Consider the following 25533-nt stretch of genomic DNA (forward strand, 5'->3'; position numbering starts at 1 on the left):
GATGACAAAATTTGCCCATGAAGGATGGCCGCACCACCTTCCTGTTCAAGTGAGCACAACAAGGTGAGTCCAAAAATGTATTGTATTCTGCTGCATAAATTACGTAATATAACAGGAAGATATGTTTATTGTAGCTAAGAAAGTAATACTAAGTGTATGTTTTGTAGTAAGTTGTTAGTAGCCCATGTGCCTCACCCTAATAATTTGGTCCCATAACTTAGCCTATTGTTCTGACTTGGTGGTGCACATTTAGCCTATAAAGCCTGTTTTAGAGAAATGTCATTGAATATTGTAAGAGCTTTCATAGTCTGCTTATATGCCCCCTTCATTTATCCTATGGTTCTGACTTGGTGTACAGGGAGAATACTGTAAGAACGGCCCATGTTCTGAATTCTCTCACTGTACATTTCAAAAGTGCTGGAGAAATAGTTATATTGACTACGTCCGTCCGAGCTCGCTCATTAACGTCTTAATCGAAATTACGGATTGCCTCTTACCCACTCGTCGTCCCCTTATGCCATAGTTTCCACATCTCAATTGTCAGTAGACACCATATTTGTTTAGGCTAGTCAGCCATATAAGCTATGTTTTTTTAAAGGCAGTAAATCAGGCTGAATGAACTGTTTCCCTGCCAGACAAGGCTCCGCAGATAGCCAGGTGTAGCAGCGGTAAGTTGTTGGAACTGCAATTGGGACAGCTTTATGTAGGCCCTAACAGTTTGTGGGCACCGTTTGTCACCATTGTGGTTCAATGAATGTATTGTTTAGTGTAGTGGCTTTGCTGGCATGCATAAAAAAAAGTTTTGGGAGTATGCCCCACCAAGAGTTACATGCTAAAATCACCACTGACCCTTACCCCTTCACAGACAAGATCCCCGTGGCAGTGAATATTTCCCAGAAGGCAGCAGCCAACCTGTCGGAAAGTGTGTTTGTGCATGGCTAGGACATGGTGTTCACGACCCCAGTAAATACCTGAAGACTGCCAATGTTGTCGACTACATCTGGGACTTCAAGGAAGGCAACCAGCTGGTCACCCATAGCAACGTGGCCACGCATGCCTACAGCGCGGTCGGCGAAGTTAACGTGAAGCTGACGGTGGAGGTGGCGATCAAGATCCCGTGCCCCCCGCCAACACCGATGAGTGTTACTTCGCCACAAACTAAAGGTACACACTTCACTTCAGAGGATACTACAGGTACACAAATCTAGAAGAAGGTATGTACATAGTACACACAATAATGAGCTTCATCTGCACCGTACTACTGCCACACATGCCTGGAATAAGGTATGCAGTTGAGGGAATGGAGCATGTTTTTTGGACGCAGCCTCATGTCCATCTTTGGAGCGTTGTATCATATCTGGTGTCCACATACCTTTGGTCATGGAGCATGATGAACTGGAATCTATAGTTCGGTTCTCTAAAGCCAGTACAAACTTCAGCTAACTTTAGCCCCAGTGCAACTGTGTTCGGTGGTCAGTTACTGCAACAGTGTAGTAGTGTCATAAATCCAACTTTAAATTATATTTAAATCCGGTTACTTGTTTCATCACTTGTAACCCCCCCCTTCTCCCAAGACCTATGCAGATCGGTAGGCTACATACATTACCAGTATATTCACAAACTGAGTGGTTAGTTCACAATCTTTATTTAAATCTTTCCAGAACAAAATTACATTTTTAGATTGGTTTGAAACGATGGCTTTTATAGTAACTAAATAACTTAAATTCAGTACATTCGTGCAATAAATGTAAATGACATGCAAATTAGAGAATGGGCAGTGGGATGTACAGTTAAACACTGATAAATCTAATATTTGAAAATGTTCTAAAAGTAACACATTGTTAGGCTTGTGAAAGACTGCAAATATATTTATTACATTTTATTTACAAAATCATTAGCTCCGATTATCCGTCAAAGCAGTTTCATTTGGCCCAGTTCCATTTTAGTTCCTAGCCCCATTTCCCTTTGGAGTTCACAGATCTGAAAAGACTAGGGGAAGAAGCTATGGTTTGAAATGGGAAAGGGCCTTACTATCACGCTCACTCCAGGGGTGTATTCATTACAGAAACTGTTTACAATTTAAGAACCAAATGGAAGCAAACAGAGCAAAACGAGTGTCTATTGGACAAATTCAGGTAGGTCCCGCCCCGTTTCGTTCTGTTTAAGAAACGTTTTGCAACAATCGGTGGAATGAATACACCCCAGCACTGCCTCAAACACTGCCCGCTCCAACTTCAAAACACAGCTTTATTGCAAACTTCTCTTAATTCTTGCCATTTGCCACATACTTGTGCTTTTCTACTACAAAGTGAACTAAACAGAAAAGATATTCATATTTTCATATTTTTCAGCACAGGTGAAATGTACCTCTTGCCATCTTACCTATTAACAGTGTTACTTTGACACACTAAAATGTGAAGAAGTTCTCTTGTTTATTGGTATATATATCATCTTTGTGATGCATTTATAAATGTGCTAAATGTATAATTTGTTACTAAAGAACCTCTAAGAAAAAACGCTAGTGCCTGTTCAGGATTATATAACGTTACAGAACATTCAGATAGAAATGTATGGTGTAGAACAGATACTCAATATCCTAACTGACAGACGAGTGTAAGTTCTATTCATTTTATTTCGCTCTGCTTCCCTTCTGTAGTACCGACGGTGGGTCTACACGGGGCGTCTGTCCATCAGCAGGCGACTCCTCTCTTCGTTGGTGGGGAATATGATCTCCCTCAGCCGGCCCCTACGACCCCCGATCTCAACATGGACACTGGCATCCTCCACCAGGGACCTCGTCACAGGTCTGTAGACCTTATAGCGCCTAGGGGAGAAAGGGAGGGAAAGAGGAGGACAGAGAAATGGCATAGAGAGGGAGGAGAGAGATCATGAGTAAGGGAAGCTTGGTGATAGACGTGGGTGTGTGGAACACTGTGGCTTGACTTACTTGTAGACTATGAAGGCGATGAAGGCAAAGATGGCTACCAGGATAGCACTGGAGGAGAGTACAACCTCTGCAGCATGAGGAGCTTTAGACACTACAAAAGAGAGGGTGGTAAGAAAAAAATAGGGAAATGGACAGAGTGATAGAGAGTTGGATCGAGGAGAGGAAGGGAAAGAAGTAGAATGGAGTGAAAAGAAGAGATGTAGGTATGAGACCAGGAGAGAAAGAAAGTACTTCAGTATCAGGTGCAAACTTAGCACAAGCACTATTAAACAAAACCTAGACAGTCTCCTTGTGCCCCAAAGGAGACTGTTTTACCAATTTTTATCATGGAGAGAGAAATCCTGACAAAGGAGGATATAGCCAACCCCATAAGGAGGAGCTCTACCACGCTCTCATACAGGATATTCATCCAAACCACTTGAGGTCAGTACAGGGAGTATGTGCACTCTGGCGTTTATATATTCTCAGTAAGGAAGCAAGAGCAACGTTTTTGTTCAGAGGAATAACAGTCAGAGGAAAACATGTTGTGTTCAAAGAGAATAATCCGTTCAGTTTGAAGTCACGCATGMCTGACCAGAACTCCATTCAGGTTAACATTAAAAAACTACCTGAATCAGCAGACGATAGTGTTGTGACTGAGTTTCTGGCTAAAGCTGGATGTAAGGTGATGTGGAGAGTGATGAGGCGCATGATAAGATACAACGGTCAATTTACAAACTGCTCCACTGGAGATCGTTTTGTATATGTTGAAGCAACACCCTTCATTCCTATAACACAGTCTGTAAGGATGGGCCCTCACTAAATATTTTATGATGAACAAGGTCCTGTGCATAGACAATCCTACACTAGAGTGGTTCAGGAGATGGTAGAGTACAGTCCTACTACACTGGACAACATCAGGTGCATAGAGGAAACTTTCTCACACTATGTGCAGGACAACAATCCTGTCCCCATGAGTAGGGCAGACGTATCACATATCTCAGCTGAAATGACTGAACGTGAGACTGAGGTTGAAGAAGATAATTCTTCGGCTCCCAAGAACAAAGACGGAGTGAATGAAACATTGGAGTTGGTACCTGGTGAGCCAGAGTCTGCAACAGTGACCTCTCATTCCAAGAAAAATAATAAGAGGAAAAATGCTCAAAATGAAGCTGGGAAAGTAGCTACTGAGACCAGTGACAATCATAACCCAATAGAAAACCTGGAGGTTAATAAGGGACCCCGAAGGCGGTGCAACTCTCTGGGGAATACAAAAGTAGGCGGCCAAACATCAATGCTGAACTTCATTCAAACAAACCGGAATCAACATACACCAAAGCGGCCCAGGGTACCCAGCTCCCCATCAGAGTCTGGAGTTAGGTCACCTGCAGAAAAAAGGCTGATATGGAGGATGTAATTCTGGGAGAAGTGGAGAAAAGTCCCCCTAATTAGCCGTCCAGAACAAAATCATTGATGAAGGATTAAAATGATCTATATTTGAGTAAACCTATATTATCTGGATCAGAGAAGGTTATTCTGTGTATGTGAGCATAACTACTGTCGCTAACATGGCTTTTCAAGAGAATGAGAAATCTGCTGATAATTTAATTTTAATGCCAACTCTTGATACATGTCCCAAACAAAAACCGCCTTCGAGTCAGATGCTCAGTTCCCTTAAGCAGGTATTAGAAAACTTTGTACCGTGAAACTTTGTCAAAGCGTTAATCGGGCTAAAATGCTCTGGGACCCTCGTTCCAAGCCTAGAGGAATATTGGGAGGTCATCTGAATATTCGTAGCATTATTTCTAAGAGTGAACAGGTAGATCATTTATTGAACGACTCTAATCTAGATTTTTCCTGTTTCTCTGAGACATGGCTGAAAAAATCTTCTATTTCTGCCTTTAATGTCCTTGGATATTCCATATTCAGGAGGGACAGGGGAGAGGGCATAGGGGGTGGATTGCTTATGTACATGAAAGATAACTTTAAGCCTCCCGGGTGGCGCAGTGGTCTAAGGCACTGCATCGCAGTGCTAGCTGTGCCACCAGAGATTCTGGGTTCGAGCCCAGGGTCTGTCGCAGCCGGCCGCGACCGGGAGGTCCATGGGGCGACGCACAATTGGCCCAGCGTCGTCCAGCGATGTCTCATCGCGCACTAGCGACTCCCGTGGCGGCCCGGGCGCAGTGCGCGCTGACCAGGTCGCCAGGTGTACGGTGTTTCCTCCGACACTCCCTATAATTCTCGGACCGACTCTTTTCTCTGTATATATCAACGATGTCGCTCTTGCTGCGGGTGATTCCCTGATCCACCTCTATGCAGACGACACCCTTCTGTATACATCTGGCCCTTCTTTGGACACTGTGTTAACAACCTCCAAACGAGCTTCAATGCCATACAACACTCCAACGCTCATCTATCACTCCAGTGTTAATTTGCTAACTGTAATTACTTCGCTACTATGGCCTATTTATTGCCTTCTCACGCCATTTGCACTCACTGTATATAGACTTTCTTTTTTTCCCTATTGTGTTATTGACTGTACGCTTGTTTATTCCATGTGTAACTCTGTGTTGTTGTTTGTGTCGCACTGCTTTTCTTTATCTTGGCCAGGTCGCAGTTGTAAATGAGAACTTGTTCTCAACTAGCTTACCTGTTTAAATAAAAGGTGAAATAAGAAATACATGTAAAAAAAATTAATGTGCAACAGTACGATAAAAAAATCCAGAAACGTGAGCAGAGTAACTACGATGCAGCTATAAGTCAAATTGACTGGTCTGATCTGTTAAGCAATGAATGCCCAGAGTTTGGATACAGAACATTTCTGTCAGCTATTGACAAACTAGATACCTCTTTTACTAGGAAGTTTCAACGTAAGCCAAGACGGAAAACCTCTCTACCATGGCTCAACGAGGACCTCAGGAGGCAGATGAGAGAATGGGATTTTTCCTTGAAAAAAGCATTGAAGTCTGGTAAGAATGATGACACGTATATTTGCATGACTGAGAAATAAGGTGGTTAGGAATATAAAAAAAGCAAAAGCAGAGTTCTTTCTTAGAGTGATCACTGAAGCGAAAGGAAATGGCAAAGTGATTTGGGAAAATTTCAACAAACTAACAGGGAGAGGAGCTGAAAAGTCCAAAAAACATCCTGAATTAAAGGTTAATGGGATTCTAATTCAAGACTCCAATTTCATATCCACCATCTTCAACATTTTTTTCGTTAGCTGTCAGGGAGCTGGCTTAAAGATTCTCAACCAAGACCACAGTCCTCACTCCCATAGAAAATAATAAACCAATATTCAGAATTCCTGAAATCTCAGCGTCAGCACTGGACAGTATTATTAGCTTCTTCATGAGCTCTAGAACAAAATATGTATTTGGTCTAGACACTGTATTCCTGAAGAGAAACAATTATTCTCTAATTGCCCCTATTGTACATCTAGTTAATCTGTCCATCGAATGTGGGTTCTTCCCCCAATGCTTGGAAGTCTGCTGCAGTGATACCTGTGTCATGACGTTGCCATGTTGGTGAGGTTTATGACCTCCATAAATACCTTTCCCCCTTTTCTCTCTCTACAGTTTGGACTCTTAGAAAGCTCTTTGTTAACATAGAGAGAGTCTGGTAACATCAGAAGGTTGGGGAACGGAACCTTATTTCGGTAATCCAACCAGTTGACAATATACATTATTACTGATGATAGGATGACAAACTGTATCTTGGAAAGTCTACACATCCTAGTTATCAGATTCACCTGGAATTGTTGTGCAATTTAAATGTTTAAATATGAAACTATTTGTGAAAAGATTAAATGTAATTTTAGCTTCTAAATGAGAGAATTGTTTTCATAAGTGAACTATGCTCACTCAGTGGCCCCGCCCAAGTGAACAGACATTGGTTGTGAACTATGAAACACGCCCTTCTCTCCACCACTACAAAAACCCATTGACGAAAGTTAACCTTGTGTTCCTGATAACGTCAGGACTGCTGTCCATACGTTTAAAAGGTCTGATATCAACAACAGAACTAAGCCAACCTCAGCGTGAGCTCTGGTTGCGAATGGTTGACCAACTACAACCTAACGAAATTAACATTGTGTTCCCGATGATGTGAGGACTGATGTCCATACGTTTAGAAAGGCGAATTTCAACGTGGAGGTGAAGATCGACACGCTGGAAGGATGAATTTCGACTATACCAGCCAGAATATAGCATGAGCTCATAGTATGGTAAGTTGGTATGAACTTTGAACTCTTATTCACTAAAGAAGTGATYCATCCTAGACGTCGAGTAAACAGCAGCAGCTGTAAACGTGGGCTAGGAAAGGACGGACAATCTCTTCAGAAAGACAGGGTACTACAACGTATACGTTCTACCACACGACATTCTTCAAAGGACAAGAGAGATCTCTGCTGGGCAACCCAGCCTTCCATCTACAACCAATCTATCGAAGCGCAGCTCGGAGTAAATATTTCTTGAATTTTCCTTTTCCAAATGGGTGATTATTTAGAATGCATAAGATTCTGTATTTATGATAGCATAGCTTCATAAGGTCCGATAGAGACCCAATCCTTTTGTTCCTCAGTCTTCCGCGCTTTCATTCAAACCCAACCCCCTTTCTTTGTGTAACCAGCCGTCATATCGGTTCCGTCCGCTGGGGACGTTTTCTTGTATGACATAATTAGTAATCAATGTATGATCCATCCTGTGTATATGTAATTCTGTGATTATTGAGGTATTTAGTAAATAAATAAACCACATTTTGTATTGCTGATTCAACTTGTTAGCCAGGGTTTGTGAAGATAACCAAGAATTTTACGACGTTCAGATGAGACTGAATAAGGTGACGATTAATAATTGACTGCTATTGCTATAAAAGATTACCAAGTCTTTAAGAGTTTATTCGGAAGACAACAGCTCTATAAACATTCTTCCATGGTGCCCCGACTTCCTACATTTACATGATTAGTTTAATCAGGTCATATTAATTACAGAGAAATTATTTTATAAAATAGCATGTCATATCACTTAATCCGGCATAGCAAAGACACGACACCTGTTTTAAAATCTGGTGACCCAACACTGGATGAAAACTACCGACCTATAAGCACGCTTCCAGTGCTATCAAAAGTAGCTGAAAGATGGATGGCTGATCATCTGACTGAACACCTCATTCAGGGCAACTCCATACATCAAATGCAATTTGGATTCAGAACTAACCAGTCTACCGAAACAGCCAATTGCTATTTTCTGGAGTGAATTAAATCTAAACTGGACATAGGTGGTGATGTCAGTCTTTTTGGAACTTAAAAAGGCCTTTGATACTGTGAATCATGAGGTCCTCCTATCCAAGCTATCCTCCCTTAATGTGTCCACTGAAGTCATTAGTTGGATATATTCCTATCTGACAAACAGAAGTCAAAGGGTTCGTCTGGGGGACACTCAGTCGGACTCTCTTTACTATAACACTGGGGCCCCAGAAGGGTCAATATTATCCCTCCTTCTGTTTACCATCTATAMAAATGATCTCCCACCAGTTGTCTATTTTTTGGAGTGTACAAACAGAACTGTATCGTCTGCATACATCTGGATGTTAACTAGGCAAGTTACAGAACTGTATCGTCTGCATACATTACTGGATGTTAACTAGGCAAGTTACAGAACTGTTCGTCTCATTACATTGGATGTTAACTAGGCAAGTTACAAGAACTGTATCGTCTACATACATCTGGATGTTAACTAGGCAAGTTACAGAACTGTATCGTCTACATACATCTGGATGTTAACTAGGCAAGTTACAGAACTGTATCGTCTACATACATCTGGATGTTAACTAGGCAAGTTACAGAACTGTATCGTCTCATACATCTGGATGTTAACTAGGCAAGTTACAGAACTGTATCGTCTACATACATCTGGATGTTAACAGGCAAGTTACAACATGTATCGTCTACATACATCTGGATGTTAACTAGGCAAGTTACAGAACTGTATCGTCTACATACATCTGGATGTTAACTAGGCAAGTTACAGAACTGTATCGTCTACATACATCTGGATGTTAACTAGGCAAGTTACAGAACTGTATCGTCTACATACATCTGGATGTTAACTAGGCAAGTTACAGAACTGTATCGTCTACATACATCTGGATGTTAACTAGGCAAGTTACAGAACTGTATCGTCTACATACATCTGGATGTTAACTAGGCAAGTTACAGAACTGTATCGTCTACATACATCTGGATGTTAACTAGGCAAGTTACAGAACTGTATCGTCTACATACATCTGGATGTTAACTAGGCAAGTTACAGAACTGTATCGTCTACATACATCTGGATGTTAACTAGGCAAGTTACAGAACTGTATCGTCTACATACATCTGGATGTTAACTAGGCAAGTTACAGAACTGTATCGTCTACATACATCTGGATGTTAACTAGGCAAGTTACAGAACTGTATCGTCTACATACATCTGGATGTTAACTAGGCAAGTTACAGAACTGTATCGTCTACATACATCTGGATGTTAACTAGGCAAGTTACAGAACTGTATCGTCTACATACATCTGGATGTTAACTAGGCAGTTACAGAACTGTATCGTCTACAACATCTGGATGTTAACTAGGCAAGTTACAGAACTGTATCGTCTACATACATCTGGATGTTAACTAGGCAAGTTACAAACTGTATCGTCTCATACATCTGGATGTTAACTAGGCAAGTTACAGAACTGTATCGTCTACATACATCTGGATGTTAACTAGGCAAGTTACAGAACTGTATCGTCTACATACATCTGGATGTTAACTAGGCAAGTTACAGAACTGTATCGTCTACATACATCTGGATGTTAACTAGGCAAGTTACGAAACTGTATCGTCTACATACATCTGGATGTTAACTAGGCAAGTTACAGAACTGTATCGTCTACATACATCTGGATGTTAACTAGGCAAGTTACAGAACTGTATCGTCTACATACATCTGGATGTTAACTAGGCAAGTTACAGAACTGTATCGTCCTAATACATCTGGATGTTAACTAGGCAAGTTACAGAACTGTATCGTCTACATACATCTGGATGTTAACTAGGCAAGTTACAGAACTGTATCGTCTACATACATCTGGATGTTAACTAGGCAAGTTACAGAACTGTATCGTCTACATACATCTGGATGTTAACTAGGCAAGTTACAGAACTGTATCGTCTACATACATCTGGATGTTAACTAGGCAAGTTACAGAACTGTATCGTCTACATACATCTGGATGTTAACTAGGCAAGTTACAGAACTGTATCGTCTACATACATCTGGATGTTAACATAGGCAAGTTACAGAACTGTATCGTCTCATACATCTGGATGTTAACTAGGCAAGTTACAGAAACTGTATCGTCTGCATACATCTGGATGTTAACTAGGCAAGTTAAGAACTGTATCGTCTCATACATCTGGATGTTAACTAGGCAAGTTACAGAACTGTTATCGTACTACTATACATCTTGTGATGTTAACTAGGCAAGTTACAGAACTGTATCGTCTACATACATCTGGATGTTAACTAGGCAAGTTACAGAACTGTATCGTCTACATACATCTGGATGTATGTGAAGGTGGTTAACACAGTCAAGTTGGATTATCCAACTTTAGGTTTATAAGACCTTTCCTTCCTCTGGAGAACGCCAAACTATATATGCATGCTATGATCGTCTCACATCTGAGATATTGCCTCACATGCTGGTCACAAGCAGGAGCAACTATTCTGAAACCAATTGAATCATTCTACAAACAAACACTTAAGATTTTTGATAACAAACCAAACAGTTACCACCATTGTCATTTACTTAGTCTGGATAGCTTTAAGCAGTATGTAGATGCAAGCCTTGTCTTTAAGATCCTGCATGGTCTTGACCCTCCACCCCTATGCCGGCATATCATGCTCAAGGAAAGCCCCTCCAGGATAACAAGGGCAGTAACTAGAGGGGATTCTGTTGTCCCTTTAGAACACAGTAAAATCAGTTTAATTGGTCTTCTCTGTTAGAGCTACAATATACTGGAATGCAATGCCCATGGACTTGAGAAGCTGCACTGATTATTGTACTTTTACATTTGAATTGAAAACATGGCTCAAATCTATCCAAACCTGTACACATGAGTTATCTGTGCTACCTCATATGTGAGATGACAGTTGATAATAATGTTGTTGTTAGAATGATACATTATTGGATGTAATATATTTGTATTTTGTATTGTTTTAGTGAGTATTTGTATTGTGGCTGTATAATTGTCCTTAGCTGCCCTGAGACTACGGGTGCAAATGATCTTTTGGCTAACCCCAGCACATTTACATGGATGTTGCATTATTGTAATATTGATGTTGATTATTGTGCATTGTCCCCTATAAATGTATTATTTATTTAAACCTCCAACTACGACTTATCCACATGTTCACAACATTGCACAGTCGGGCATCAGATTGCTGTATCAGATGTGGTTAGCTAATTTAGCTAAACACCTATCCAGACATTCTGAGATCTGGCAGACGTGTGTAAAGTAGTCCGCCTGCAACGCTGCCAATAGTACGCCAATAGTACCTCAGGGTTTTTCCCTGTGACCTACCGGGTGTGTCAGGGTCAGTGTTGCTGATGGTGATGGTGATGGTGGTGGTGGCGAGGGCCATACTGCTGGCATCCTCCAAGGTGATGTTGACACAGTAGATCCCCGGCTCCAGGAAGGTCCTCCGCAGGCGCACCTCGCACCCCAAAGACGGGGGCACGTCGTCACACACGATGTTCCTGACCTGGCGGCAGGAGGGGTCCAACACGGTGGTGCAGGCTGAGGTGGGAGTGCTACGGGGGGAGAGGAGACGTAGAGAGGTGGTTATGGATGGGGAAACTATGGAGTGGTTTGTGTGCTAATATTCACAAATTACATTTTTCACTAGTCCCCAAAACATTTCTGAGGGTTGCCTTCCACTCACCTGCCCAGGCACTTGACCAGGAAGCTGATGTCAGTGTTGGTCACCTTGGCAGCAGACACGTCCACGATTCGATTGGCTGGCTGGTTGTTGATTAGGTGCTCTGTGATAGGGTAAAGCCCAAGTGATGTCATTTTCGAAGTGTGCATGAACTCATCAGCCAAATCTGTAATGTACAAGCTTTATATATTTGTATAGACTGATAAGTGATTAACTTCTCTAGGGTAGGGGGCAGCATTTGGAATTTTGGATGAAATGCATGCCCAAATTAAACTGCCTTATTCTCGGGCCCAGAAGATATGATATGCATATAACTAGATTTGGATAGATTTGGATATAAAACACTCTAAAGTTTCCAAGACTGTTAAAATAATGTCTGTGAGTATAACAGKACTGATTTGGCAGGCAAGAATCTGAGAAAAATCCATTCAGGAAGTATTTTTMGGGGGGGTTTTGTAGTTTTCTATTCAATGCCATTACAGTATCCATTGACTTAGGACTCAAATTGCAGTTTCTATACCTTCCACTAGATGTCAACAGTCTTTAGAAAGTGTTTCAGTCTTGTATTCTGAAAAATGAGAAAGTAAGAGCAGTCTGACTGACTGGACCCTAAAGTTTTACGGAGCTTTTTCATGCGCACAACCGAGAGTGCGATTCTTGTTTACATTTTATATTGACGACGTTATTGTCCAGTTGAAATATTATCGATTATTTAGGCTAAAAACAACCTGAGGTTTGAATATAAACATCGTTTGACATGTTTCTATGAACTTTACGGATACAATTTGGATTTTTTTGTCTTCCTGTTTTGACTGTGTTTGAGCCTGTGGATTACTGAAGAAAACGTGAACAAAACTGAGGTTTTTGGGTATAAAGAGACTTTATCGAACAAAAGGAAATTTATTGAGTAAATGAATAGTGCAACCATATGAAGATCATCAAAGGTAAGGGATTCATTTTATCTCTATTTCTAAATTGTGTAACTGTTCTATCTGGCTGGCTACTGTTTGTAATGATTTGTCTAGTGGGCTATGTTCTCATAATCGTAAAGTATGCTTTCGCCGTAAAGCATTTTTTAAATCTGACACCGTGGTTGGATTCACAAGAAGTTCATCTTTAAACCTATGTAAAATATGTTTTGTTTTCTGAATTTTTATGAGTATTTCTGTATTTGAATTTGGCGCCCAGCAGTTTCACTGGCTGTTGAAGAGGTGGGACGCTACCGTCTCACGTGCCCAAGAGAGGTTAACTGAGGGGCTAACTGACTGACTTCACTGATTGTCATCAGTTTGACATCCTATTGTCATGCACCCACCGATGATGGTGATGTTGGTCTGGAAAGTTCCGTAGAGGTAGCGGAAGCAGTCGGTGGCCGCCAGGTGTCTGTGATGGAGCTGGGCCAAAGGGGTGGGGACAGCTGGCAGCAGCGAGGTCGGGTTGAACCCCTGGGTCACATCAGCCACTGTCGGGGGGAGGGGCTCTGTCGTCGGGAAGCCCGTTGTCCCAGGAACAGGTGTGTTGGGGCCCTTGGAGGTGGGTCTGGCAGTGGTGACTGGCACTGGAAACGAGACAGTCGAATTTGGACAGTTTATGTCAACTGAATAGAACTAAACTCACAAGAGAAAACATTTCCTCAAACACTCTGGCAGACACTTCTATTCCATACACATTGTAGAGTTAACTCTTACCATAACCATGGGTTGTTTCCATTTTGCTAGTGATGGAGTGAGTGCCAGTGGGAGGTGTGGGGGCCGCTGAAGGAGAGAAAAAGAGATATGATACAACGCTCCAAAGATGGAAATGCAGCTGCTGCTCAATCAGTCCAAAAAACATGCTCCATTCCCTCAACTGCATACCTTATTCCAGGCATGTGTGGCAGTAGTACGGCGCAGGTGAAGCTCATTATTGTGTGTACTATGTACATACCTTCTTCTAGATTTGTGTACCTGTAGTATCCTCTGAAGTGAAGTGTGTACCTTTAGTTTGTGGCGAAGTAACACTCATCGGTGTTGGCGGGGGGCACGGGATCTTGATCGCCACCTCCACCGTCAGCTTCACGTTAACTTCGCCGTCCGCGCTGTAGGCATGCGTGGCCACGTTGCTATGGGTGACCAGCTGGTTGCCGTCCTTGAAGTCCCAGATGTAGTCGACGACATCGGCAGTCTTCAGGTAGTTACTGGGATCGTGAATAGACACACTGAACACCACGTCCTCACCACGCACAAACACGCTCGCCGACAGGTTGGATGCTGCCTTCTGGGAAATATTCACCGCCACTGGGATCTTGTCTGTGAAGGGGTAAGGATTAATGAGAAACGCTCAGACATGACACATCCGTTCAGCTATACATTCTCTTCTGTACTGCGTCCCTCTGAGGAAGGACCAGCTGATGTGTAAGAGACAGGCTATGGTTGCTTCCAAAAGGGCACCCTTTTCGCTACGTACACTTTTAGGGGGGAAAAAAGGAGCTACACTATATGTCTGTGGACACCTGCTCATCGAACATCTCATTCCAAAATCATGGGCCTTAATAGAGTTGGTCCCTCCTTTGCTGCTATAACAGCGTCCACTCTTCTGGGAAGGCTTTCGACTAGATGTTGGAACATTGCTGCAGGGACTTGCTTCCATCCAGCCACAAGAGCATTCGTGAGGTTGGGTACTGATGTTGTACGATTAGGCCTGGCTCGCAGTCGGCGGTCCAATTCATCCCAAAGGTGTTCGATGGGGTTGAGATCAGGGCTCTGTGCAGGCCAGTCAAGTTCTTCCACACTAATCTCAACAAACCATTTCTGTATGGACCTCGCTTTGTGCATTGTCATGCTGAAACAGGAAAGGGCTTTCCCCAAACTGTTGCCACAAATTTGGAAGAACAGAATTGCCTAGAATGTAATTGTATGCTGTAGTAGCGTTAAGATTTCCCTTCATTGGAAGTAAGGGGCCTAGCCCGAAACATGAAAAACAGCCCCAGACCATTATTCCTCCTCCACCAAACTTTACAGTTGGCACTTTGCATTGGAGCAGGTAGTGTTCTCCTGGCATCCGCCAAACCCAGATTTGTTTGTTGAACTGCCATATGGTGAAGCGTGATTCAACACTCAAGAGAACGTGTTTCCACTGCTAGGGCTGTGGTGGTCACAAAATTGTCACRCGGCGATTGTCAAGCCAATAACTGTCGGTATCACTGTAATTGACCGTTAATTAACATAAACACATTTAGCATCTCCACTCTTAGCTTGCAAGTCACTGATGCATCTACATCTACATTAAAAAGTCTAATAAATCCATGTAATATAGCCTACAACTTTACAATAAATCCATTATTTATTTTTGACAGGTCTAAAGAAGCATGATATGAAGAAAATGTAGTCTATTTCAGAAGAACAGAATAGCATACTCTAAGTTGTCCTTATGTTAGGCCCTGATCTGGCTATGCCAAATGACTGTGGGATACACTAGTTCATTTAGCAGACAAGATTTTCTTAGAATTCTGTAGCATTATTTTATAGTATGAATACAATTGAACAAAGCTGAATAAAATAGAAAGGACATTTTCTCCAAACGATTTGAGGGAGTGTGCACATACTGCTATTCTGTGTTGAGCGGTTCATTTAGAGTTATTAATGTAACTTTAGGTTGTTCTACAAACGTTGGGCTATATGTTTAGATTTTTAATACATTCTAAGGCTGCACGATGATTTMAAAAAAGTTGCTTTAAAGGCATCAGCTCTGCTTTGTTTTTTTGTACACACTACATCAGTCACTCATTCACAACTTGACAAGGACTTGATAATGCCTCGAATTTCACGGAGTTAGCACCTTTGTGTGGCCGTAATGCACCCTAAAAAAATCCTTGCCTTTTGCGGCCAGTGGACATTGTGCCCTTCTCCCTGAGTGCTGAGCGCTCCGAATCACCTCCCACTCATATGGCTCTACGTCACATGATCGGGTCTTTCTCGCAGGCTACAAGTGAAGACAGACACATCGGGGATACAACTGTGCGCGTCCTTATCCAATTCCGAGGTGCAAATTGAAGATATTGGAAGAACTGTCAGCATTTACTTTTCGTCAGCCAACAAAATGAGTAGGCCTAACGAACAGCAAAAGCACTAGCCTATGTCAATCTACTATTCCCCCATAGTACAAAAGTCAACCTATTCTATTCTGTGTGAGAAATAAATATTCCAAACATAGTCTGGGACAGTTGCGGGATGCGATAGATCCCAAATTAATACAACTACTAGCTTCAAAACCTTTTTTATGCAGTGTGGCTGACGCAACAGATCAGAACGTTTAGCTTAAAATGTTGATTAACTATTAAGCTAATCTTCACATTATAAGCGCAGCAATGCGCACATGGTAGTAGACTAAGGGTAGATGTTCCATTAGCAGAAAAGACCATTATCAAAGGTGACCACAAATGCAATTATGCATGTAATGCTTTCATTATGAAGGTGCATTTTTATGGTGAAAATGATCTTCCCCAAACTTGAAACTCACGTGATGCTTATTCATGCCAGTTAGGCTCTACACCCCTTGTAAAGCGGATTAATGTGCTTAATTTTAAGAAGTTATTTGGCCACTTTAGTTGTGATACAAACCTTATCAAAACATGTAGGCTTATGGGCTAGGCTACATGAGGTGTGCGACTATGATTCGAAAAAGTAGCCCAAAAAAAGGCATTGTTTCTTAAGCTGGGCATTGTTTACAAGTGATAATATTTAATTCCCAAGTGATAGGCTAATATTGTCATCCATCAGACTATTCTTGATTTTATCTAGTCTTTACATATATTAAATGATATATGTGTGAAATGTATTTTGATTTACAATGGACCATTATCATGCACCTGTCTCGAAGCAGGGGCAGCAGGAAGAAATACATGTCATCTATACACTTAAATAGCGAATGGAGGACGCTTTTCATATGGTTCATTTTCATGCCAGCCAGGTAGGCTATACTCCTGTTGTAAATATAAGCAATGTGCTTAATATTAGGAAAGTTGAGAAATAAATATAGTAGGCCTAGCCTATAGAAAGCTGATGGGATCCTCCTATTTTTAGCCGAGGCCCTCACTCATGCTCAACATGAGCTCATGGGCTCTCATTAAGTGTTTGATTAGATTTTCGATTACATTTGCTTTGATATCAGAGTGATTAGAGGGACAATAGAGTGCTGAGTACCAGGCAGTTATTAAGTTTGTTACTAACGACCAGCAGCAGCATCAGAGCTTGTAGAAGCCTAATTCCATTTCACAATAACATCACTTACAGTTGACCGGGGCAGCTCTTCAGTATGAACTCTTCACTATGGGCCATTCTACTGCCAATTTTTGTCTATGGAGATTGCATGGTTGTGTGCTCAATGTTATACACCTGTCAGCAACGGGTGTGGCTGAAATAGCCGAAACCACTCATTGAAAGGGGTGTCCACATACTTTTGAGAATGTAGTGGCCTCCCGAGTGTCTCAGTGGTCTAAGGCACTGCATCGCAGTGCTAGCTGTGCCACRAGAGAACCTGGTTCGAGTCCAGGCTCAAAAACAAAAGTGGGAGACCCATGGGACGGCGCACAATTGGCTCAGCGTCGTCCGGGTTAGGGGAGGGTTTGGCTGGCAGGGATGTTCCTGTCCAATCGCGAACTAGCGACTCCTGTGGTGGCCCGGGTGCAATGCTGACACGGTCGCCAGGTGTACGGTGCTTCCTCCGACACATTGGTGCAGCTGGCTTCCGGGTTAAGCGGGCGTTGTGTCAAGAAGCAGTGCGGCTTGGCTGAGTTSTGTTTCGGAGGACACACGGCTCTCGACCTTCGCCTCTCCCGAGTCTGTACGAGAGTTGCAGCGATGGGACAGGACAGTAACTACCAATTGGATATCATAAAATTGGGAAGAAAAAGGGGTAAAATAATACATTTTTTTAAAGAATGTAGCGTATCTAGAACTTAAAAAGGTTATTTGGCTGTCCCCATAAAACCCTTTGAAGAACCCCCAGGTAGAAAGAACCCTTTTGGGTTCCGTGTAGAACCCTTCTCACAGAAGGATTCTACCTGGAACCGAAAAGGGTTCTAATTAGAAACAAAAAGGGTTCTCCTATGGGGACAACCGAAGAATCTCTTTGAAAACCTTTTTTCTAAGAGTGTAGTGCACTACATAGTGCATTACAGCCATAGGGGTCTGGTCAAAAGTAGTGCACTATATAGGGAATATGGTGCCTTTTGGGACATACCATCGGCCTTTGTTCCAATCAACAAAATTCTTGACTGTCAAAAAATATTTGAATAAGTGAAAGCAACAAAGCACTAAAGCTCCACCTGACTAAGGGCTTGGTGTCCTATAAGATGTACAAGGGGAAGGAACGATAGTAGATGGGAGGAAGAAAGGTTGTGGATTGAGACCCGTCTCATTGATGCTTTGGGAGTAGACATGAAATGTATACAGGGGACTCACCTGTGACGAAGAAGATGGTCTTGTCTGTGGCCAGGGGGCTGTACTTCCTGCGCTCACGTTTCCTGTACACCATGACTTCTATCAGCTCCGGCCCCAGAGTGATGTCACTGGTGTTCACTGTCAGGGTGGAAGAGGAGCCATCGCACGTCTCAGAGTACTGACCTGAGAGAGGGATGGAGTGAGGGAGAGAGATGGAGGGAGTGAGGGAGAGAGATGGAGGGAGGGAGGTGGAGAGGGAGGGCAGAGAGAGTTACAGCAATAGCAGATCTCCATCTCTCAGCACCTGCCTCACCTTTCCCCACCTTTAAAGCTGCAATATAAATCTTTTTAGACATGTGAGTTATAGATCTGTCATTCTTATTGAAAGCAAGTCTAAGAAGCAGATTTGTTCAATGTGCACTATTTATACACTATTTATAAGTTTTGTTTTTGTGTCTTTTACTTTCGGTTTTGTATACCAGCTTCAAACAGCTGAAAATACAATATTTTTGGTTATGGAAAATATATTTCACAGCGGTTTAGATGGTACAATGATTCTCTACACTGTTGTTTTGTCACATGAACTGAAATAAGGGAAAGGGGGATACCTAGTCAGTTGTACAACTGAATGCCTTCAACTGAAATGTGTCTTCCGCATTTAACCCAACCCCTCTGAATCAGAGAGGTGCAGGGGGCTGCCTTAATCGACATCCACGTTTTCGGCGTCCGGGGAACAGTGGGTTTACTGCCTTGCATGAGGGGCAGAACGACAGATTTTTACCTTGTCAGCTCGGGGATTCGATCCAGCAACCTTTCGGTTACTGGCCCAATGCTCTAACCTAGGCAAACAATTAGAATTTTAGCAACCAGAAAATGGCAGAGCGATTTCTGCATAATGCATCTTTGATAGAGCACATATAATTGAAGACATTGTGCGTGCATGTGTGTGTTACTTTATGACTGTGTGCATGAGTATGTCCGTGACTGATTGTGTTTGAGTGAGACTTACCCATGGAGTGCCATACGTAGACGTAGCCCTTGTGTCTCCAGTCGTTGCTCTGAGGGAAGGGTTTCCCYTCTGGGAAGACATTACATCTCTTCAGGTCAGTACACTTTCCAAAGCCGTAGTCATCTAGCCAGGAGGTCCAGTTAAACACATAGCCATGCTTCAGCTGACCGTTAGCTGACCAGGGGAGGGGAGAGTTAGTCAATACTGAAGTTATCAGATATTGTAATTTTTGTGGCACGCGAATGTGTATGCGTGCACGTAGAGTGGTTTGTGGGAAGCACCTGAGGCCTCCAGCTCCACACCATCCGGACAATGCTCATCCCACACCAGCTCCCCATTGGCATCCTCCTTCTGACACGGTGGGTACTCTAGCTTGGCCGTAAATGACACCATAGAGCCAATGATCGCAGGACTGTCACTGGTCAGGCGAACTGTGACGGGCTGACCTAGATAGGTGTGTGAAAATAGTGGATAGCTAAATGTTTTAAAGGAGGAACGTTATAAACTTTCTCTGCATAATTTGACAAGGTCAGTGGTGGTGCTCACCTTTCCTCCGCGTTAGTTCCTTGGGACTGAAGGGTGGGTAAAGATAGTCATCCCACGGGTTACTGTCTGGGTTCCAACCGGGGATCGGTGGAAACTTCATCGATACTGAATGCTTATGAGGGAACATGTCTCGGTACGCTGAGAGAGAGAGAGTAGATGTTTGTTTTGAAATTTATAGACTAAAATGGTACTTTTAAAAACGTATATTGGAAAATGCTGCCTAATGTGAGAGCTCTAATGTAAGCGTATTGTATTAATTCGTTGAAGCCAGCCTATTTCCCTAATCATAATAAACGGTCATATTCTAGACACAGACTACAATAGATTTAGTTCAAAAATGTTTTGTATACTGTTGGAAAACCTATCCAGGAAACCATATTCACAAGACGCATCTACTAGTGCACGCGCGTAAATGGCATAATTGGGCTCATGGGACTAAGACTGACAGCGGATATTGGCAACGCAATAACAGCTCGCGCACCTCTCTGACTTTCTTAGAAGATGACCACSGTCAGATGAAAACAATTAAAGTCCGAAGCGTTCATTTTTACTTGTAAAACGTAATTTGTAAACCACAGGTGTAAACGGAGAAAAATTACAATACATTTCAATTCCATGCATAGCCTATGTGAAATTATTTCGACCTATAGCCTAATCATTTGAAAGAGTTGACTGATTGCATTATTAAACCTTTATAGGCTAAAGGGAAAAAATATACAACGATCCGCATAACAAGTATCAACAAGAATGTAGGCTTACAATCATCCCTATATTATTTAAATTCTTCATTTGCCAACAAATTATGCTTAATCTGCATCCAAGCATCCTATACCACAAACCTGATTGATAGGTACAGCTGAGACCCAAAAAGCAACTAAAACTTTACTTACTTTTGAGTCCATTTGCTTGAGAAACGAAAAAAGTGCAAGCCAGAACACAGACATAATGCAAACCTCCCATTTCGACCTGGAGAAAAAGCTGCAACTATATCCACACAACCCCAAAGATATTGCTGCTCACGCGGACCCCACCAAACACATAACTGCTCCCACGCGCACCTATTCTCACTTTCTTCCCCCGCGTGCCCGGAGTTCCATAATTTAATAGAGGGATGCATGCACGCGCAAACATGTGACGTTGATAACAAGATGCATCTCATCCTTCATTAGGTCGCGCGCTTCATGTGAACCGTCTCAGTACCCACCCCTCTGCTCTGTCCTGTCCCGTTCAGTAGCGATTTTAGCATGTAAATCTTGGTAGTGCGAAAAAATAAACAACGTTGTAGATGCATGCCAAATATATATATTTTTTGCACCACCAAGATTTACATGCTAAAATTAATACATTAATTGCACCATGACGGTGACAAACAGTGCACATAAACTCTTAGGGCCTATATAAAGCTGTCCCAACAGAAGAGCTTTCTTTTCAGCACCATGGAGTGAATCCTTACCGCTACACCTGGCTATCAGCAGAGCCTTGTTTGGCAGCGAAACAGTTCATTCAGCCTCATTTACTGCCTTTTAAAAAACATAGCTGCTATGGATGACTTGCTTAAACAAATGTGTTTTCTACTGACAATTGAGATGTACAAACTATGTCATAAGGGGACGACAAGCGGGTAAGAGATAATTTTGATTAAGACATTAATGAGCGAGCTAGGACCGATGTAATCAATATAACTATTTGTTCAGCACTTTTGAAATATACAGTGACAGAATTCAGAATATGGGCCGTTCTTACAGTATTCTCCCTGTACACCAAGTCAGAACAGTATGATAAATAAAGGGGGCATATAAGCAGACAATGAAAGCTCTTACAATATTCAAWKATTACATTTCTCTAAAACAGGCTATAGGCTACATGTGCACCACCAAGTCAGAACAGTAGGCTAAGTTATGAGGGGGAAAGGGACCAAATTATTAGGGTGAGGCACATAGGGTACTAACAACTTACTACACAACATACATTTAGTATTACTTTCTTAGCTACAGTATACATACAGTTGAAGTCGGAAGTTTACATACTTCTCAGCCAAATACATTTAAACTCAGTTTTTCACAATCCCTGACTGAAAGATTAGTGGAATCTGTGTGGGTAGCTGGACAGGTAGGATGACTGACAGTGAAGGTGAACAGGTGGTCACGTGTCAGGTGACAGAAGAATGGATGAGACTGAGGCAGGAATTCCTTTAACCATAAAGTGGTATATTTACTGAGTAGTGTGGATTCATGGACGCACAGAACTTCTCAAGCAGACGGAGTTAAGGAAGAGAAAGCAGCGAGATCAGGCGATGCCGTTTTCCTCCTTTTATGTGGATGAGATCTGTCGGTCATTGCCACCTGACCTAATTAAAGCGCCCCTGGCCCAGCTGAGTAAGTGGCCATGAATTAAAGGATTATTCCACCAACTCCATGGGCCTTTTCTACACTAACATTTAATCCAAGTAAAGATTTCCTGTCTCAGGTCAGTTAGGATCACCACTTTATTTTAAGAATGTGAAATGTCAGAACAATAGTAGAGAGAATGATTTATTTCAGCTTTTATTTCTTTCATCACATTCCCAGTGGGTCAGAAGTTTACATACACTCAATTAGTATTTGGTAGCATTGCCTTTAAATTGTTTAACGTGGGTCAAATGTTTCGGGTAGCCTTCCACAAGATTCCCACAATAAGTTGGGTGAATTTTGGCCCATTCCTCCTGACAGAACTGATGTAACTGAGTCAGGTTTGTAGGCCTCCTTGCTCGCACATGTTTTTTCAGTTCTGCCCACAAATTTTCTATAGGATTGAGGTCAGGGCTTTGTGATGGCTACTCCAATACCTTGACTTTGTTGTCCTAAAGCCATTTTGCCACAGCTTTGGAAGTATGCTTGGGGTCATTGTCCATTTGGAAGACCCATTTGCGACAAGCTTTAACTTCCTGACTGTGTCTGAGATGTTGCTTCAATATATCCACATCATTTTCCATCCTCATGATACCATCTATTTTGTGAAGTGCACCAGTCCCTCCTGCAACAAAGCACCCCCACAACATGATGCTGCCACCTCTGTGCTTCACGGTTGGGATTGTGTTCTTCGGCTTGCAAGCCTCCCCCTTTTTCCTCCAAACATAATGATGGTCATTATGGCCAAACAGTTCTATTTTAGCTTCATCAGACCAGAGGACATTTCTCCAAAAGTACGATCTTTGTCCCCATGTGCAGTTGCAAACCGTAGGCTGGCTTTTTTATGGCGGTTTTGGAGCAGTGGCTTCTTCCTTGCTGAGCGGCCTTTCAGGTTATGTTGATATTGGACTCGTGGAACTGTGGATATAGATACTTTTTACCTGTTTCCTCCAGCATTTTCACAAGGCTTTTACTGTTGTTCTGGGATTGATTTTCACTTTTTGCACCAAAGTACGTTCATCTCTAGGAGACAGAACGCGTGTCCTTCCTGAGCGGTATGACGGCTGCTTGGTCCCATGATGTTTATACTTGCGTTCTATTGTTTGTACAGATGAACGTGGTACCTTCAGCGTTTGGAAATTGCTCCCAAGGATGAACCAGACTTGTGAAGGTCTACAATTGTTTTTCTGAGGTCTTGGCTGATTTCTTTTGATTTCCCAATGATGTCAAGCAAAGAGGCACTGAGTTTGAAGGTAAACCTTGAAATACATCCACAGATACACCTCCAATTGACTCAAATGATGTCAATTAGCCTATCAGAAGCTTCTAAAGTCATGACATCATTTTCTGGAACTTTCCAAGCTGTTTAAAGGCACAGTCAACTTAGTGCATGTAAACTTCTGACCCACTGGAATTGTGATACAGTGAATTATAAGTGAAATAATCTGTCTATGAACATTTGTTGAAAAAATTACTTGTGTCATGCACAAAGTAGATGTCCTAACCGCCTTGCCAAAACTATAGTTTGTTAACAAGAAATGTGTGGAGTGGTTGAAAAACGAGTTTTAATGACTCCAACCTAAGTGTATGTAAACTTCCGACATCAACTGTATCTCCCTGGCATATTACATACTTTATGCAGCAGCATTCAATACATTTTTGTACTTACCTTGTTGTGCTGTGCTCACTTGAACAGGAAGGTCTCGTGGCTGTTCTTCTTGTGGACACATTTTGTCATCAAACTTTGACATCAACGTCTGGCATTCTCTTGATTTATGGTGCTTTCAATACAACTGGGAACTCTAAAAAAAAACAAGGTTGAATCATGATGTCCGTGATCTTCAGGTTAGAGCTCTAGAAAGAGTCCTGAATTGCCCTTTATGGTTGTGAGGTCTGGGGTCCGTTCCCCAACCAAGAATTCACAAAATGGGACAAACACCAAATTGAGACTCTGCATGCCGAATTCTGCAAAAAATATCCTATGTGTACAACGTAAAACACCAAAGGATGCACGCAGAGCAGAATTAGGCCGATACCCACTAATTATCAAAATCCAGAAAAGAGCTGTTAAATTCTACAACCACCTAAAAGGAAGCGATTCCCAAACCTTCCATAACAGAACCATCACCTCAAGAGAAGACAGGCTATGTGCATACTGCCCACAAAATGAGGTGGAAATTGAGCTGCACTTCCCAACCTCCGGCCAAATGTATGACCATATTAGAGACACATATTGACCTGAGATTACACAGACCCACAAAGAGTTCGAAAACAAATCCAATTTTGATAAACTCCCATATCTGTTGGGTGAAATACCACATTTTTCCATCACAGCAGCAACATTTGTTACCTGTTACCACAAGAAAAGGGCAACCAGTGAAGAACAAACACAACTGTAAATACAACCCATATTTATATTTATTTTCCCTTTTGTACTTTAACTATTTGCTCATCATTACAACACTGTATATAGACATAATGACATTTGAAATGTCTTTATTCTTTTGGAAATTTGTGAGTGTAATGTTTACCGTTCACTTTTGTTTATTATCTATTTCACTTGCCTTGGCAACGTAAACATATGTTTCCCATGCCCCTTAAATTGAAATTGAAAGCAGAGAGCAAGACTGAAGTGCAGTACTTCTAAACCTCCAGCAGAGTGTAGCACTATTCCGTCTCAGTGAGCCCCAGTGTATCCAGACATAACAAGAGTCCAGACTCTACACGTCACTGACTGCAAAAACAAAAATAGGAATGTTTTCAGACCAGCAATCCAGGCATGGTACCCTGAATATCACCCAAAACCAACACCATTAATCACATCTGTACAAACAGAGGATACTAACATTGATTACTGTGAAGAGTACCGAACAGGTCACACCCTTGTTGGGTGTAGTGGGGAAGGGAGTGTGTCTAGCCATGTCATGACCCTGGACCGTGAGTGTGTTTTCGGTGTTTGTGTGTGTGTACGTGTTTAAGTGTGTATGGTGTAAAAACTTCTACAGCTGCACCATTGAGATCATCCTGACCGGTTGCATCACCGCCTGGTATGGCAACTTCTCGGCATCTGACCGTAAGCCACTACAGAGGGTAGTGCGTACGGCCCAGTACATCACTTGGGCCAAGCTTCCTGCAATCCAGGACCTATATAATAGGCAGTGTCAGAGAAAAGCCCATAAAATTGTCAGAGACTCCAGTCACCCAAGTCATACACTGTTTTTTCTGCTACAGCAAGGCAAGTGGTACCGGAGCAACAAGTCTAGGA

At 42.2% G+C, this 25533-nt stretch overlaps 1 protein-coding gene across 2 annotated transcripts; it reads right to left on the reverse strand.

Annotated features, from left to right (window-relative positions):
* Positions 1 to 1641: 1641 nt before the first annotated feature.
* On the reverse strand, positions 1642 to 20930 carry gpnmb (glycoprotein (transmembrane) nmb). Of its 2 annotated transcripts, none has more exons than XM_070436411.1 (12): positions 20772 to 20930; positions 19882 to 20019; positions 19638 to 19781; positions 19336 to 19509; positions 18348 to 18509; positions 13884 to 14195; positions 13596 to 13661; positions 13223 to 13465; positions 11911 to 12010; positions 11550 to 11779; positions 2948 to 3038; positions 1642 to 2824 (listed from the first exon to the last, which is right to left on the reverse strand). In XM_070436411.1, the coding sequence occupies exons 1-12, from the start codon at positions 20839 to 20841 to the stop codon at positions 2671 to 2673; spliced, it is 1884 nt and encodes a 627-aa protein (XP_070292512.1). In that variant the 5' UTR covers positions 20842 to 20930; the 3' UTR covers positions 1642 to 2670. The 2 variants fall into 2 exon arrangements, with proteins under 2 accessions (XP_070292512.1, XP_023831582.1); XM_023975814.2 differs by having other exon boundaries at positions 19617 to 19781.
* Between the last annotated feature and the right edge of the window lie 4603 nt (positions 20931 to 25533).

Source organism: Salvelinus sp. IW2-2015, linkage group LG31, assembly GCF_002910315.2.
Source record: "Salvelinus sp. IW2-2015 linkage group LG31, ASM291031v2, whole genome shotgun sequence".
In the NCBI taxonomy this organism is placed as follows: Eukaryota; Metazoa; Chordata; class Actinopteri; order Salmoniformes; family Salmonidae; genus Salvelinus; species Salvelinus sp. IW2-2015.